This window comes from Oxyura jamaicensis, chromosome 3 (genome assembly GCF_011077185.1).
Source record: "Oxyura jamaicensis isolate SHBP4307 breed ruddy duck chromosome 3, BPBGC_Ojam_1.0, whole genome shotgun sequence".
Taxonomy (NCBI): Eukaryota; Metazoa; Chordata; class Aves; order Anseriformes; family Anatidae; genus Oxyura; species Oxyura jamaicensis.
Genome location: NC_048895.1, coordinates 4071067 through 4084701, shown reverse-complemented (window position 1 = coordinate 4084701; position 13635 = coordinate 4071067). Strand labels below are relative to the sequence as shown.

At 50.8% G+C, this 13635-nt stretch overlaps 1 protein-coding gene across 1 annotated transcript in view; it reads left to right on the top strand.

The window, feature by feature from the left end:
- The first annotated feature begins 58 nt into the window (after positions 1 to 58).
- The window catches only part of BCL11A (BAF chromatin remodeling complex subunit BCL11A), a 65101-nt gene continuing 51524 nt past the window's right edge, over positions 59 to 13635 (top strand). Inside the window, 4 exon segments of the mRNA XM_035322449.1 lie at positions 59 to 251; positions 283 to 394; positions 396 to 526; positions 4814 to 5143. Of these exon segments, the coding sequence (XP_035178340.1) occupies positions 173 to 251; positions 283 to 394; positions 396 to 526; positions 4814 to 5143 (652 nt within the window). The 5' untranslated portion in view covers positions 59 to 172.

Here is a 13635-nt window from a genome sequence, read left to right as displayed (position 1 = left end):
CGGGCTCGGGCTGGGGCGGGGGGCGGCCCCGGGCGGGCAGGCGGCAGCGCCGAGCCGGCAGGGATTCCCTCCTCGCCCTCGCTTCGCGCTCCCTCGCTCGCTTACTATTTTTTGGAAGATTTTCAAAAAAAAAGTGGAAGTGGATTTTGATTGGGAAAAATCTCGTGTCTGAATGTTTACAAGCACCGCGTGTGCGGGGAACCTCCTGCCAACAAACACAGGCAGGAGCGAGCCCGGGCTGAGCACACACACACGCGCACACACACACGCGCACACACACGCACGCTCGAACACACGCTCGCACACTCTTCGCACGCCCGCGGACGATCAGCTCGCCGCCGCATTTAAACCCAAAACCAAATCTCCTCTCCCCGGGAGAGAAAAAAACCAACCCGAGCCCCACCACACTGTTCGCAACAAAAACTCTTCGGCTCCCTCCCCGCAGCCGACACAACACACACCAGGGCTAGATGCAAGATAAGCGGGAGCGCTCTTTGCACAACAAAAGGCAACTCGAGCTGGAAAGGTTTGGGGTGAGGGGGGGGGGAAGGAAGGGCGAAGAAAAATCCCCTTTTCCTTGGGGTGAGCTTGGGGGGAAGGGGACACGATGCATGCCTCTCGCGGCTCCTTTTCCCTCCTTCCTTGCTTTCCTTTCTCCCCTTCTCTTTCTCCCATTATTCCTGGCGGGTTTTGTTCCCTCCCAGGGATGGCAGAAAACCCAGGGCGATCGCTCGCTGCCAACGAGCCCCGCTCGCTCTCGCCTTTCGCAAAACTTTGCACGGCGATTCCTCCCTCCCAGCCGGCGGCGGAGAGGCTGGCAGCCGGCGCAGCACATGCAGCCCCTTAGCGAAGCGCCGCGGCTCCGCGGGGCCGCCCGGGGGCTGCTCCCCCCGTCTCACGCCGCCCTCGCCCCGCCGGGGCTCTCCCGCAGTCCCCGGCCCCCTTTTCCCGTTGCCCTCCGCTCCCCGGATCTTTTTCCTGGCGCCGCTCAGCGCTGCGCTTCCAGCAGCCCCACCGCGCCGCTGGGGCCCCCTTCCCCGAACCGGGGGCCCCTTCTCCGCCCGGGGATGCCCGCAGCTCCCCTCCCGGGGGGTGCGGCCCGCGGGGCCCCCCCTCTGGCACCCCGGCGCAGCGGAGCCCCCCGGCTTCCAGCGCGGCCGCGGAGCCCCCGCCCGGCTGCGGCGCTCGGCCGGGGCGGCCCGGGGGGGGGCTCCGGGGGGGACGCGCGGGGAGGGGGAAGCCGGGGGGGGCCGTGGCGGAGCGGGGCGGCTCGGCTCGGCTCGGCACGGCGGGCTGTGCCGTTCAGTCGCTAGGAGGCACACCGACACCAGAAACGCCCCCGCCGCCCGGCGAACTTGAACCTGGCCGGCGCCTCCGCGCCCGCAGCGCGGCCGAGCTGGCGGGAGGGGGAGGGCTCGCCGCCCGCCCCGGCCCTTCCCCTGCCTTGTCCCCCCCCCCCCTTCTCCCCCTTCTCCCCCTCGTCTTTGTTCGCGATTTTGGCCGCTTCCAGCCACGAGCCCGCCCGCAGCCGCCTCCCGGGGGCGGCCCGGCCGCTCCGCGGCCGCGCAGCGCTGCGCGGGGCCCCCGCTGGCTCTCCGCGCCCCCCCGGCTTTTTTTTTTTTTTTAATTATTCGGGAGGTTTTTGGGGGCGGCGGGGGGTGGGCAACTTTGGCGCCGAGTTTACCGCTGCCCCGCTCCCCCGGCCCGCTCCGTGCCGCCGCCCCCAGCCTCGCCCCCCCGCCGCCCCGCACTTGAAAGCAAACTTGGGCCGAGGCCGCCCCCTCCCTCCCGCCCCCCTGCCCTCCTTCCCCGCTCTCCCAAGCCGTGCCGAGCCGTGCCGAGCCGGCCCCGGCAGCCCGGGCCGCGGCTCCCTTTCGCCCCGCACTTGTCGGGCCGGGCAGTCCCCCGCCAGTGCCCGGGGCCGCCGTGCTCCTGGGGGGCTGCGGCCGGGGAGGAAGGGGGGAGCCGGAGGGACACGCTCCTGCATGAGTGGTTCGCGTTAGAAACGGGCACGAACCACTAGGTAGGCAGGCAGGGAATTTGGCTTGGCCCCGAATTAAAACATCCAGCCCGCGAAGCAGTGCCCAGACCAGGTGAATTGCATTGTCGTGCTTTCTTCACACAAGGCGGTTTTTGCTTTCTTTTTTGCTTTCTGGAAAAGTAGCAGCGAGAATAAAACCGTATTTTGCTGGCTCTGCCTCCATCGGGAGCCAAATGTTTTGCAGTGAAGACGGTGCCAGCCGTATTTCATACATTAGTATATAATTCTTGTTAATTAGCAATAATTTACGTTAAGAGCATAGAAAATGTTGAGGTTACAGGTTTTATATCTGTACATTTGATCATCTTGTTATTTTCAAGAACTTTGCCTCCTATAAAATTAATTAGGTGAAATGTGGAGGTGTAATCAGCAACCTCTGAATTACCACTTCATTTCCTGGTTTTGATTGTAAATCAGCCCAGTCACTACAGACTTTAGCAAAGTCTATTTTTGTTTAGCACTACTTTTAACCGTCTGGTGTCTAAGCGCCGCGTTACCTTCCACTGCTAAATAATACTGACAGTGTCAGAAATAAATCAGGCCACGGGAAAACATTATAATTGAGTAATGATTATGCAGAGCTCCTTGCTAAGCGAGCTGTAAGGGGAATGTTGTTTATTTGGCGTCTTTCGCTGCGGAGAGTTGCTAAGCCAGAAGTTAGGTTTCCCGGTTAGCCCCAAATACCTTTGTCTGATGCGTGTGGCGAGCTACTGGTGGAATTAGTCCTGCAGTGATTTACTCTCTCTGTCCGACCGCAAGGAATGGCCGGGGTGAAAAATGCCACGCGCAGAAATCCTGCAGACACATCCTGCTCCCCTCTCGGCGCCCGAGCCCGACCGAGATGCCCCCAGAGCGCTGGCGTTGGGGCTGCAAGTTTAGGAGAAAACCCCCGGCGATTAAGACGTTGCTGTTATTAATACGAACGTAACCTTCATATTCCTGTGGTTGACCTTACGTTAAATTAGAAGTAGTACCAGAGGCGAGAAATTATGGACTGTATCCCTGTGTCCTAGTTGGAGCTAAGGTACGGTGAGGTAGTGTGCTCTTTCAATATTATTTCACGCAGCACAACTGGGAGCTACTCCAGATCTTCCTCCTCAATATTCAGCCTAGGCAGGGTTGAAATAAATTTAACCTGAGTTCACTGGATTTTTGCACTTTATCAAAATCAGTTCCAATATCGCGCAGTCAAATTAAAATCTATTTTTTGATTCTCTGTGGCTTTAAGTTCATTAAATGTGAAATTGGCAGCTAGCTAAAGAAGGTCAGACTGATTAACTGTTTAGGAGTTGCATTCTGTCTCGCCTGCCGTACCTGGCACTGTTTGGAGGTGGTTTGCATTTGTAGTACCCTCTCGTTTTTGTTGCTGCTGCTCGCGTGCGTATTGCGTTGCGCAGACAGAGGAATACCAACGCACTGGCGGTATTTTTTTTTTTCCTGAAAGGCTGTAGTGACTGCACGCGTATTGCCAAGACATTTCCGTGCAAACTTGGAAAAAAAAAAAAAGGCAAACAGAAAAGAAAGACGTCTCCACCTCGTTAGAGCATCCACTGACGATTATGTGAGCAGAAATAGCCTCATAATGAAGCTTTTTGGAGCTCATTCAGAAAATTTGTCAACTTTGACAACATTAGGCAAGGTATTTTGAGCTTAAAGAAAGCACTTCTCCTCGGTGTTATGAAATGTGGCATTCGCTTGGCCATGCTGATTTTTATACGACGAAGGCCACCAGTGCAAACACGGTAGAGAGAATTTAGGCATTCCTTTATTTCAGGATGAAAAAGAAAAAATGACTAATTGGCTTGTTTCCTTAAGAAATAAAAAACGTCCTCTTCGGCTAATATCTCTGGGTGGAATTGTAGGTGAATCGGGAATTCATGTGAATCCCGAGGAGCTGCCGAGAAGCGAGAGCTTCCTCCCCCCGCCCTGCAGGAATTTCGGTTGCACTTGATTTTTATCATTTGCTTCTCTGTCGTTTATTTATTTTTTTTTCTCCCTCCTCCCCTTCCCCCCGCGAGTAACTCCTGCCTTTTGAATGTGTAAATTGGAAGCCACAAATGTGGCTGTGACACAAAAGCGTACCCACATACGCATGTACACGTGCACGGAGAGGGCCATGCGTGCGCTGTGTGCCTGCGCGTGTGCGTGCCTCCATCCATTCCGCCTCTCCTCCCTTGCTTCTGCACACAGGCGCTCACACGCTGCCTGTATGGTGAATATGCAAGATATGCGTTGGAACACCTTTTGTCTGCACATGCACACGCGTGGTTCACGACCCTAAATTTTAGAAAGTAGGTCTGGCTTGTGGAAATACACACCCATGTGAGAGGGAGAGGGAGTGTAATGCTTTCAGCCTTGGATTCATATACATAAATAATACATCCGACAATAAAACACGGCACTTGCTTTTCGTCCTAGCACCACCGCAGTTTTGCAGTATATTCTTGAAGGCTATTCATTTGATTTTACCACTAAATCGTTAAATCGAGTCGGAAATCTGTCCTCATCCATGAGCACAGTTACAGTTGCAGGGTTTGCTCTCCCAGTTCTGCATGCTAGAGCTGCTCCTGCAAAATCCAGTCCCTGTAGCTGATAAATTTGTCTTCTCATGGTGGGGACAGTGGCCGTGTGGCGTCGGTCTCTTGGGGGGGTGCACGCTGACATTGCCGACGCCCCGCGGCATTCGCGACTCGGGGTTCAGCGTGTGCCCCCCCGCGCCCAGCGCTTTCCACCGGAGCTCTAACGATTCTCCTTTTGTCTCTCAAACTGCAGCCGAACCTCTTGAAGCCATTCTCACTGATGACGAACCTGACCATGGCACGTTGGGAGCTCCAGAAGGGGACCACGACCTCCTCACTTGTGGCCAGTGTCAGATGAACTTCCCGTTGGGGGACATTCTTATTTTTATTGAGCACAAACGGAAACAATGCAATGGCAGTCTCTGCTTAGAGAAGGCTGTGGATAAGCCACCTTCACCCTCACCAAGTGAGCTGAAAAAAGCATCCAATCCCGTGGAGGTTGGCATCCAGGTTACGCCAGAGGATGACGATTGTTTATCAACGTCATCTAGAGGAATTTGCCCAAAACAGGAACATATAGCAGGTAAATTAAAACGAGGAGAAGTGTTTGCAAGTTTATTTCCGTTTCAGTCGCAACGTAGCACGTTCGCAGTCGCAAACCGCTGCGCCGGGCTCTCTTGTGTTTGCCACGGCGGACGACGTGCTAAATGCCCTGCCTTCAGTTTGCGACGAGCACGCGACCGGTATTTCCTAGCGGCTGCGTAGAGGCAGGAGCAACAGGCACGTGCCATGCGACTGAGTATTTTTAATGGTATTGTGTGAGGCTGCTCTCGTGATCTGTCTGTACTGTAGTCACTGTCTCCCGGCGCCTTGCCTGCCGTAGCACTGCGGGAGGAGATTGCAGGCCCTGCTGCAGGAGCAGGGAAGGAGCTTTCAAGTCTCGGGTAAACTCAGAGGTGAAAGAGTTAACTGAGCATCAGCCAGCCTTGGTTCCATATTGGCTGTCAGCGTATGGACTGTAATTAAACACAGCCCCATGGCAAAGTGACACCACCGACCTTGACTTTAAGATGCCATTTTCGACTGGCCAGGCCAGAGTAGAGAGGGCAGTTGCTGAAGCGCACAGACATGCTTATTCGAAAAGTTTAAGGGCATGTTGGAAATTTCAAAAGGTTGGTTTGACAGGAAAGGCCGCTCTCTGCAGCCTGCCTCCTCAGCCAAATGATAAATGCTTCTCTGTGCTCTCTCTTGTCTCTGATGTGGTTTTGACAGATGTATCTTGATTTTGTTTGTGGTTTACACAACCACATGTCATTCGTACAAATGTCCAAGGCAGAGTTCTGTTTTGTGCAACAAACAGTCTGAAATGCAATTTTTAAAAAAAGGGTAAATAATTCCATTTCTTAGCATATTTTTTTTTCAAACCGGAAAGCCATTCGCTGTGCAAATATTTTGCAAATGAGGTTGAAAAAATAGAACGTACGACGCGAAAGAAAATCACAGAGCGCTGGCAGTCTAACGAGGCGTACTCTGCTTTAAAATCCCGTTAGTAAACAAGAACGCTGCCCATTCGTAGTGAGCATTGCAAATCGCTTCAAATCGCGCTAATAATACCATCTGAAAAATGCAAGGCTGCGGGATATCAAAAGCAGCAAATGCCTGGACCGGTTTCCTAAAACAGCCCGCGACGTTTGGGACTCGGCACTGCCTGTTCCTCTGTGACAAGAGGCCACAGGACAGCGCGGTGTTGTCAGAAGTGCAGTACATAATCACATGATGTGCTGGAGCTTGTCTTGGGCTTGCTTTGGCCACAAAGTTAAACCATAATAGGGCAGCAGACGTTGGGAGTTTCAGTGTGATATTCTCGTAGCCTTCCTAGCCTCCCAACCAGCCGTTCAATCACGCTCGGTGTTTGTGTTTTGCAAGGTTTTGCGGTAGCAGCAAATCCGTGTGAGCGTCTGTCTGTACACACGCATACATGTGCAAAGCCACGTGCGTACCCGCGCGTACATTGCGTGAATGAAGAGGTAGTGCTTCTGCGGAGTAATAGGCGTTCCTTTGAAAGCATGTATCGGACCGTGTATATATATACCTTATTTATATATACACCTTATGTGTATGTGTATATATATAAATACATATATATATGCAGGTGTAGAAAGAAACAGAGGCTCAGCTACTGATAAGCTACATTTTAAAACAGTTAAAAAAAAATATGACTTTGGTTATATTCAACTTGCAGGCCACGGCTGGCAGAGGGTTATTTTCCTGGAGTGGTGCAGGGCAGTGCCCATTCCCATGTGCTGCCTGCGATGTGCAGACGAACGAACACAAGTGTAGGGCATGATTAATGAAGCGGGAGCCTGGCGGAAGGGATTTGTAGTCTTCCGAGATCTGGAGCCATACTAAATCACCAAATATGGAGGAGCGGCGGCGTGATGTAACGCTGTATTTACATATCGAACCGCTCTGCTTAAAAGACAAAACACAGTATCTGTCAAGCAAGAATTAGGAGCACTCCTCGCACCGTGGTCCCAAATAGGTCATTCAGTCTGCGAGCCGGCCGCGCCGGGGACGTGTTCACGAGGGGGAACTCCTCGGCTGAGGACCTGACTCCGGCGGTTGTTCGGCGCTGGGGACGCGGCCAAACCCTGCCCGTCTCATGCTCTGACGCGAAGCGAGGCAGGCGGCCTGAGCAGGATCTGGCCTCATGCTGCCACGGGGCCCTTGACTCAGAAGAAGCTTCGCAGCGGCGGTCGCAGCACGTAAAGAGGGGTGCGGGGCCTGATCCTGCTCACCTGTGCTTGCCCCAGTGGTGTCTGGCTCGTCGCCGGCTGGATTTCCCCCCTCTGCTCGCTCCCGGCCTGGGCCCAGGAGAGAAATGTGAAGGTTTCGGGAAGCCGTGGAGTTCAGGCTGCCGGAAGGCCCCTGGATGAGGCACTTCCCAGTTCTGCTATTTCATACCTGCTTTTCTGTGCAGGAGTGCCAAATGCAGGAAGATAGCTGAGTGTCCAAGTAAAAATGAAAAATTAAAAAAAAAAAAGGGAAAGACAATGCCTTTGGAAAAATACCTAGGAACTGAGTGAGCTGATTGTCTCGGGTGAGAGACCAGAAACCGTGTATTTAGCTGCAACGTAAAAATGTACCCAATTAGTTCTTGCTCTGCACGAGGTGTTGGAGGTTAGCTGTGGATGCAGCGTGGGCTCTGCCGGCAGATTTGCAGCCAGTAAGTCGGTGCCTTACAGTAAGAGATCATCTTAAGATAAGTAATGGTTAAAGATCATCTCATCGAAAGGAACAGGGCACTGAGTCGTTCAAATGCAGGGAGAAATGATGTCTGTTCTAACGTCGATGGGCTTATCGTGATCCTCGCCGGTTTCCGAAGGCAGGGGCGATTTCAGTAGGGCGGCTGTGCGCGACCCCATCGGTAGCAGCTGAGCCGCGCGCACACGGGCGTGCGTACCTGGCTCTGGGTGGGCGGATGCCTGCGCGCAGCTTTGACGCGATATAAAATTTTGAGTGATGCTGATCCAGCGCTATGGCTGAAATGTCATAAATTTAACTGGAAATTAATAGGATATGTTGTGTGGGTCCAACGAGGCAGCTTTCATCAATATGTATGTCAAACACTCACCACCAGATACCAGCAGTCTGTGATTTGCAGCGAGCGCTACGGCAGGGGTTTACTGATCCGGTCTCGTATTTTACAATAGGGGGAAATATTAACTGAAGTATCTAGAGATCAGTGAATGTAAAATTGCTGTTCACTTATTGAAAAAGCCAAAGAAATATTTACAGTCCACCGGCGTCAGGTTTTACTGTTTTATTTGTTGCACGTATCAATCTGAGGGAATTAATGAAAGGCTATTTTTTGGGTGAGGAAGGATCTTAAACGTTACTTGGATCCAGTTGGACCACTTTGGAGCGCTGCGCGCACCGCTCGCAGTGACGGCTGGGGATCCTTCAGTGCCGTATTTACTGTGCAAAGGGGGAGGAGGAGGGGAGGTCATTATTAGCGTGTGGATCCTTTATTCTCAAGCAGCTTGTTGTATTCAAATATAATAACATGGGGAAATAACGTAAGAAATACGGCTCTGTAATAATCAAAGGGAAAGTGGACAGAATTTGCTGCTAAATTTTGGACCAAGTGCGTGTGATTATTGCGGTGCCCAGGAGGTGATGTCTGTGACTAGTCATTATGCCACAGACATTTTCTGGGATTGTTCTTAGTCGCTGCTGTTACAATTCCGTAGGTTGTAAATTGCAGTTCCTTCTTACTTTGTTTTCTTCCGGATGAAAATTCATTGACACCTGAACTGAATAGGTAGGGTTGTGTCTAGACAATGAGATGAAAGCTTGAATTACGTTTGTGGGGGGGAAGACGAAAATGGCAGTATTTCTGAGTAAAATTTGATTTGCTCTCGCCATGCAGGGATGCCTGGGGAAGATAGGCTGGGTACAACAGTTCCCTGCAGGAAAAATCACGAGGGTGCTACCCAAAGACTCATGCTCGTGAGATTCGGGTCCTGCGTACAAGCTGTATTTGTAAATAAGACAGGGAAAGGTTGTGAACTGGCAGCTTGGATGTTTTGTCAAAGTACAATGTCAGAGAAACTCTTTCTAAGACAAATTGTAAATAGAAGTGTCACGATGATTGCATGATTGAGCTGCAGAAGTGTCTTTCAATTGTTGGCATTGTCAGAAGACTTTTGAAAGCTTAATTAAACGCAGTGGCCTGTGTGGCTGTGAAATTTACTTCTTGGGGGGAAAAATGTAAAAAATGTGGGGGATCAAAAAGTTGTTCTAACGCCACTTGTGCGGGGATAGAGAAAAGAGTCAATAGTTTGTCTGCTTTCCCCAGTGCCTTTAGTAAATAACATTTTTTGAAGACGCGAACACGTGACACCAGCATCGTCCTTTGTATGAGGTACAGCTTGTGTTAGTTTTCCTATTCCCTGCTGTTACAGACAGTTAATGTAAAAATGGCTCTTTATTGGAAACACAAATACGAGTTCACTTGGAGCACAGAAGCAGGATAGAAAGTTTTCCTCTGCTTCGGCATGATTGTTCCAGGGAAACGTCAGAAGTGTTGCAGTGCCTTCAATCTCTATTTTGTGTTCCCTGCCAATCAGATCTTCTTGTTTCGAGGATTAGAAATATGGTTTGCATTCTTCCCCCTATTGTATGTGACATTTAATTGTGAAGCTCACCATGGGCTGAAACGTAGCCGTGTCCAAAACGCTTGTGGTGGAAGAGGCGGCCTGGCACGCCACGACTTGGTGGAGCTCAGCAAAGGTGCGCGTTCACGTCACGTGCTGGAGGCTTGGGAAATACGAGGGGCTGGGTAAACATCGGTCTCTGTGCAGCCGGTCGGAGCAACGAGTGGTGGAAACTGAGGCAGGGAGCTGAAGCAGGGGTAAATTAACCGCCTTCTAATTAGCCCGGTAGGAGAAATAAAGTCTTTCCAAAACATTTCCATAATTTTGTAATGCCTCTCTTAAAGAGGAGGCCTATTAGCATTACCCAGTTTACTATATGCACATGAGCATTACTACCTCGGCACACGAGCTCTTTTTTTATTTAATTCAAATAATAAAGACAATTAAAGAGGCTCGAGAGGCAGTGTCAGGCAAGAGGAGTTCAGCCTCCAGTTGTTTGCCTGCACGCATCCTCATTACAGCCAATTTTTTGGACAAAATTCCCTTCCAGCTTCAGCCTGTTTTTACATCCGAGAGCAGCAGCTTTGTGCAATAAAAGGCATTTAGCAGCAAGCTGGACACGGCCTGGCATGGTGCCACCTTTCTGCACACGGGATGTGATCGCTGCGGATCAACGGCACCTTTCTGCTTGTGGGGGGCTGTGCTGCCGAGCCCGGGGCTCCTCATCGTGCCGCAGCTGGCCAGCGTGCCTTCACCTGGCCTGGCAGTTCCCAGGATGCTGCAGAAGTTCATAAAATGTGCCGAGCTCCTGTTGAAATACATTAGGACCTATATTCGCACTCATAATGTGGCCCTACACCTACAATTAACTTTTTTTTTTTTGAATCTTGCCCTGTACACGTGCACCAGATCCAGTCTGCCCCCTGACAGTGTCCGTCCTAACAGGTTTGGGCCCACAGTGCTTGATACCAGCACACGTGTAGCTGTGCTTCATTGTGTCCTTTAACAAACAACAGGCTCATGAGCGTACCCACGAGCCGTCTGAGCAGTTAGGACGATCTGTTTTCCATTTCATAACGAATTTCCACCAAGCAGGGTTTGCTCCTTGGGGCCCCGATCCTGAGCACACGTGTGCGGGCGTTGGCGCTGGCAGCAGCTGGGTGGGTGCAGCCCAAAGGCGATGGGTGCGGAGCCCGTATCGAAGCCCCCGATCATCCTCCTGCCTTCATCAGTTTTAGCAGGCAATGCGCCCCGTGCCAGGCCGGGTGAGTTTGTTTCCTGACCTCCGCCGGGCAGGTGCGCTCGCCGTGTGCTTTGGAAACCTTTGAGGCAGGCGCTCGCTGCTGGGCGCGGGGCAGAACCGCTGCTGGGCTCATTCCTCATGCGGAGTGGCACCGAGTGGGACTGGCGAGGGATGGATGGGGCCGCGGGTGCGGTGTGGCGAGGTCAGCCCCGTCCCAGCGGGGAATTGGTGTTCTTCATTTGCCTTTACAATGGGAGCGCAGCTACTGTACCTCGGAGCAGCTCTCAGGTGGGAGCTCAGATGGGCGCATGTAAATGTCCTGTCAGATGCAACACAGGAATATTAATGTTTCCTCGCCACCATGCTGTAATAAAGCTGTACACGGCAAGCTTAATATGCAGCCAGTCTGGGGAATTGTATAAAACTTAGATAGCCCGGTGTGAATGACAGCGGTGGAAAAAAATACTCAATATGCCACAGTTTGCATTCTTGTTTTCCTTTGATCTAAAGCAAAATGAAAACATCCGTTTCTTTCCCTCCTCATTTCATATAGGTGCAAAATTGGGTAGTAAGTAAGGAGTGAAGGAAAGAAAATGAAGAATGTGGCGTAGAGCACAGTGGTCTGAAGCACATTCGTGTGAGCCTGCCGAGGAGTTTATTTGCCGAAGTATGAGCAGACATTTATTTCTTATACTCGAGATCATTTGTTTCCCTTTTCATTCTTTTTTAGTATCGGTGTCTGGCTGAAACAAAGAAAACACAGCCACCATAAACGGGGCTGGAGCCCGCTTGTCCCCCTGCTGCAGATGTAGCCCAGGCTGTACATCCAGAGCCCGCGAGCCCGCCTCACATAGGTTTCATTTGCATGTCCTTATGGTTGCAGAGCCACTCTCTGCAAAAAGGTGTATTTTGCGGCGCGGGGACGTTAGAGGATTTTTTGTAACGTGCTCATTTAACTGAATCAACAGCTGTCAGGGCAGTTGTAGTAAATCCACAAAATGCACAAAGAAAAATACGTAACGCTTCCTGAAACAAAGCGCTTGAAACAAATTGAGTGCCAAAAAAGCTGCTGAATCCCGAGTTTGCAGACCGTGCACCAAAGTGTTTCTCCTCTCCCCTCTCCCCCGAGACCTCTCCCGGCTTGGCTGGTGCGATTCTGCTGGAGCTTCTACCTGAGCAGGTTGCTGTAAAACAACGCTTTGCCGCGTTGGACGGGTGTCTAGCTAAGTCAGCCTGAGCCTAGATTTTGCGGTGTTGCACACCAAATAGCTCAAATACCAAGATTCGAGAAAGAAGCAAAGCCAAACAACTGCATTACTGTCAAGGAAATGAGGCTTAATATCCCTGTGAAATAGCTGTCGAGGAGAAGCCGCTCTTCAGGTAGGCGTTGTCAGGGGGTTATTCAGGGCCGGGTCAGCTTCAGACGCTGAATTCACTCCCGAGCAGGGCAGCGTGTGCGCCGGGGGGGGGACGACACCTGGGGAGATGGGGTCAGCCCAAACCGAGGGCTTGCTGCTTGCATCCTCCCTGCGCTTTGCATAAGCGCTGAACAATTACACCTACAATTTGATCCTAGCTGTAGATAGAAAAACCTCTGCCTAAATAAACAATAGAATTACTGCGAAACAACAAAGGCTTAAAGAAGAACCGTGCCTTCAGTGGTGTCATTATTGTTGTTGTGGATATTATTATTATTATTATTATTATTATTGTTGCTATTATTACAACTACCACCTTCGTTAAATAAACACACATTGCAGTTCCTTGCTGCTTAGGAAGGAAGGAGTTTAATTTTATGTTCGCTGCCTGCTTACTTGATTTAGTAGGTAGCAAAATAGAAAATGCAAAAATGTCCCCCCTCCCCCCCGAAAATTCACAGCAATTAATTTGTCACCCGGTGTTACTTTGCTGCAACATCACAGCTGTTTGTTTTGGACGTAGCGCGAATTGTCTGGGTTTCCTTGCATTTTAGCTACTGAGTTGATTCTTTTTGGAGTAAAAGAGGAATCGGCCAAATTGTGCTTCAGCCAGGCCACCGAAAGTGCAGGGAGCGTTTCCTGCAGGAGGGTGGCCAGGGGCTTTTCACTGTGTGCTCTTTATTGCCGATATTAATTTTCATTTTAAGGAAGAGCTTTTATGCAAAGGGAAGCAGTAGCTGGGGAGCCTCTTTCTCTTGGAGGAGGTAAAACACAGCTGGTTGCATTTAAAAAAAGGGAGCGTTACCTCCTGAAAGATTATGTAGAGGCTGCATTATTTTGTAATAAACTGTAGGCTGTCCTGTGTTAAATGTGCGTTGTGTTAAAAAAATCAATAAGGAAAAATTAAATTCTGATAAAGATACTCTTGGATCTTTGAAAACAACTGCTGTCCTTTTAACTAAAACATTTGAGGAGCTTCAAAGAGTATGTATTTCTTCTGATCTTAGAGCTGTGTGACTGGTAGCAGGAAAAAAAATCTTATTCTACATACAAGTGGATTGCTTAACAAGTCAGCACAGACACATACTTGTTTGTACAATAGAGATAAAAATTCCTGTATAAAAATAATTCAGTTGCTGACAGCAGGCATTGTGCTGGGGCTGCCTCTTTTGTGTTGGCCGGGGGTCAGGGACCACGGCTCCCACTTTCTGCTCGGGGTAGGCTGTCACGATGGCTTGCTGGATGCTGGGAATAA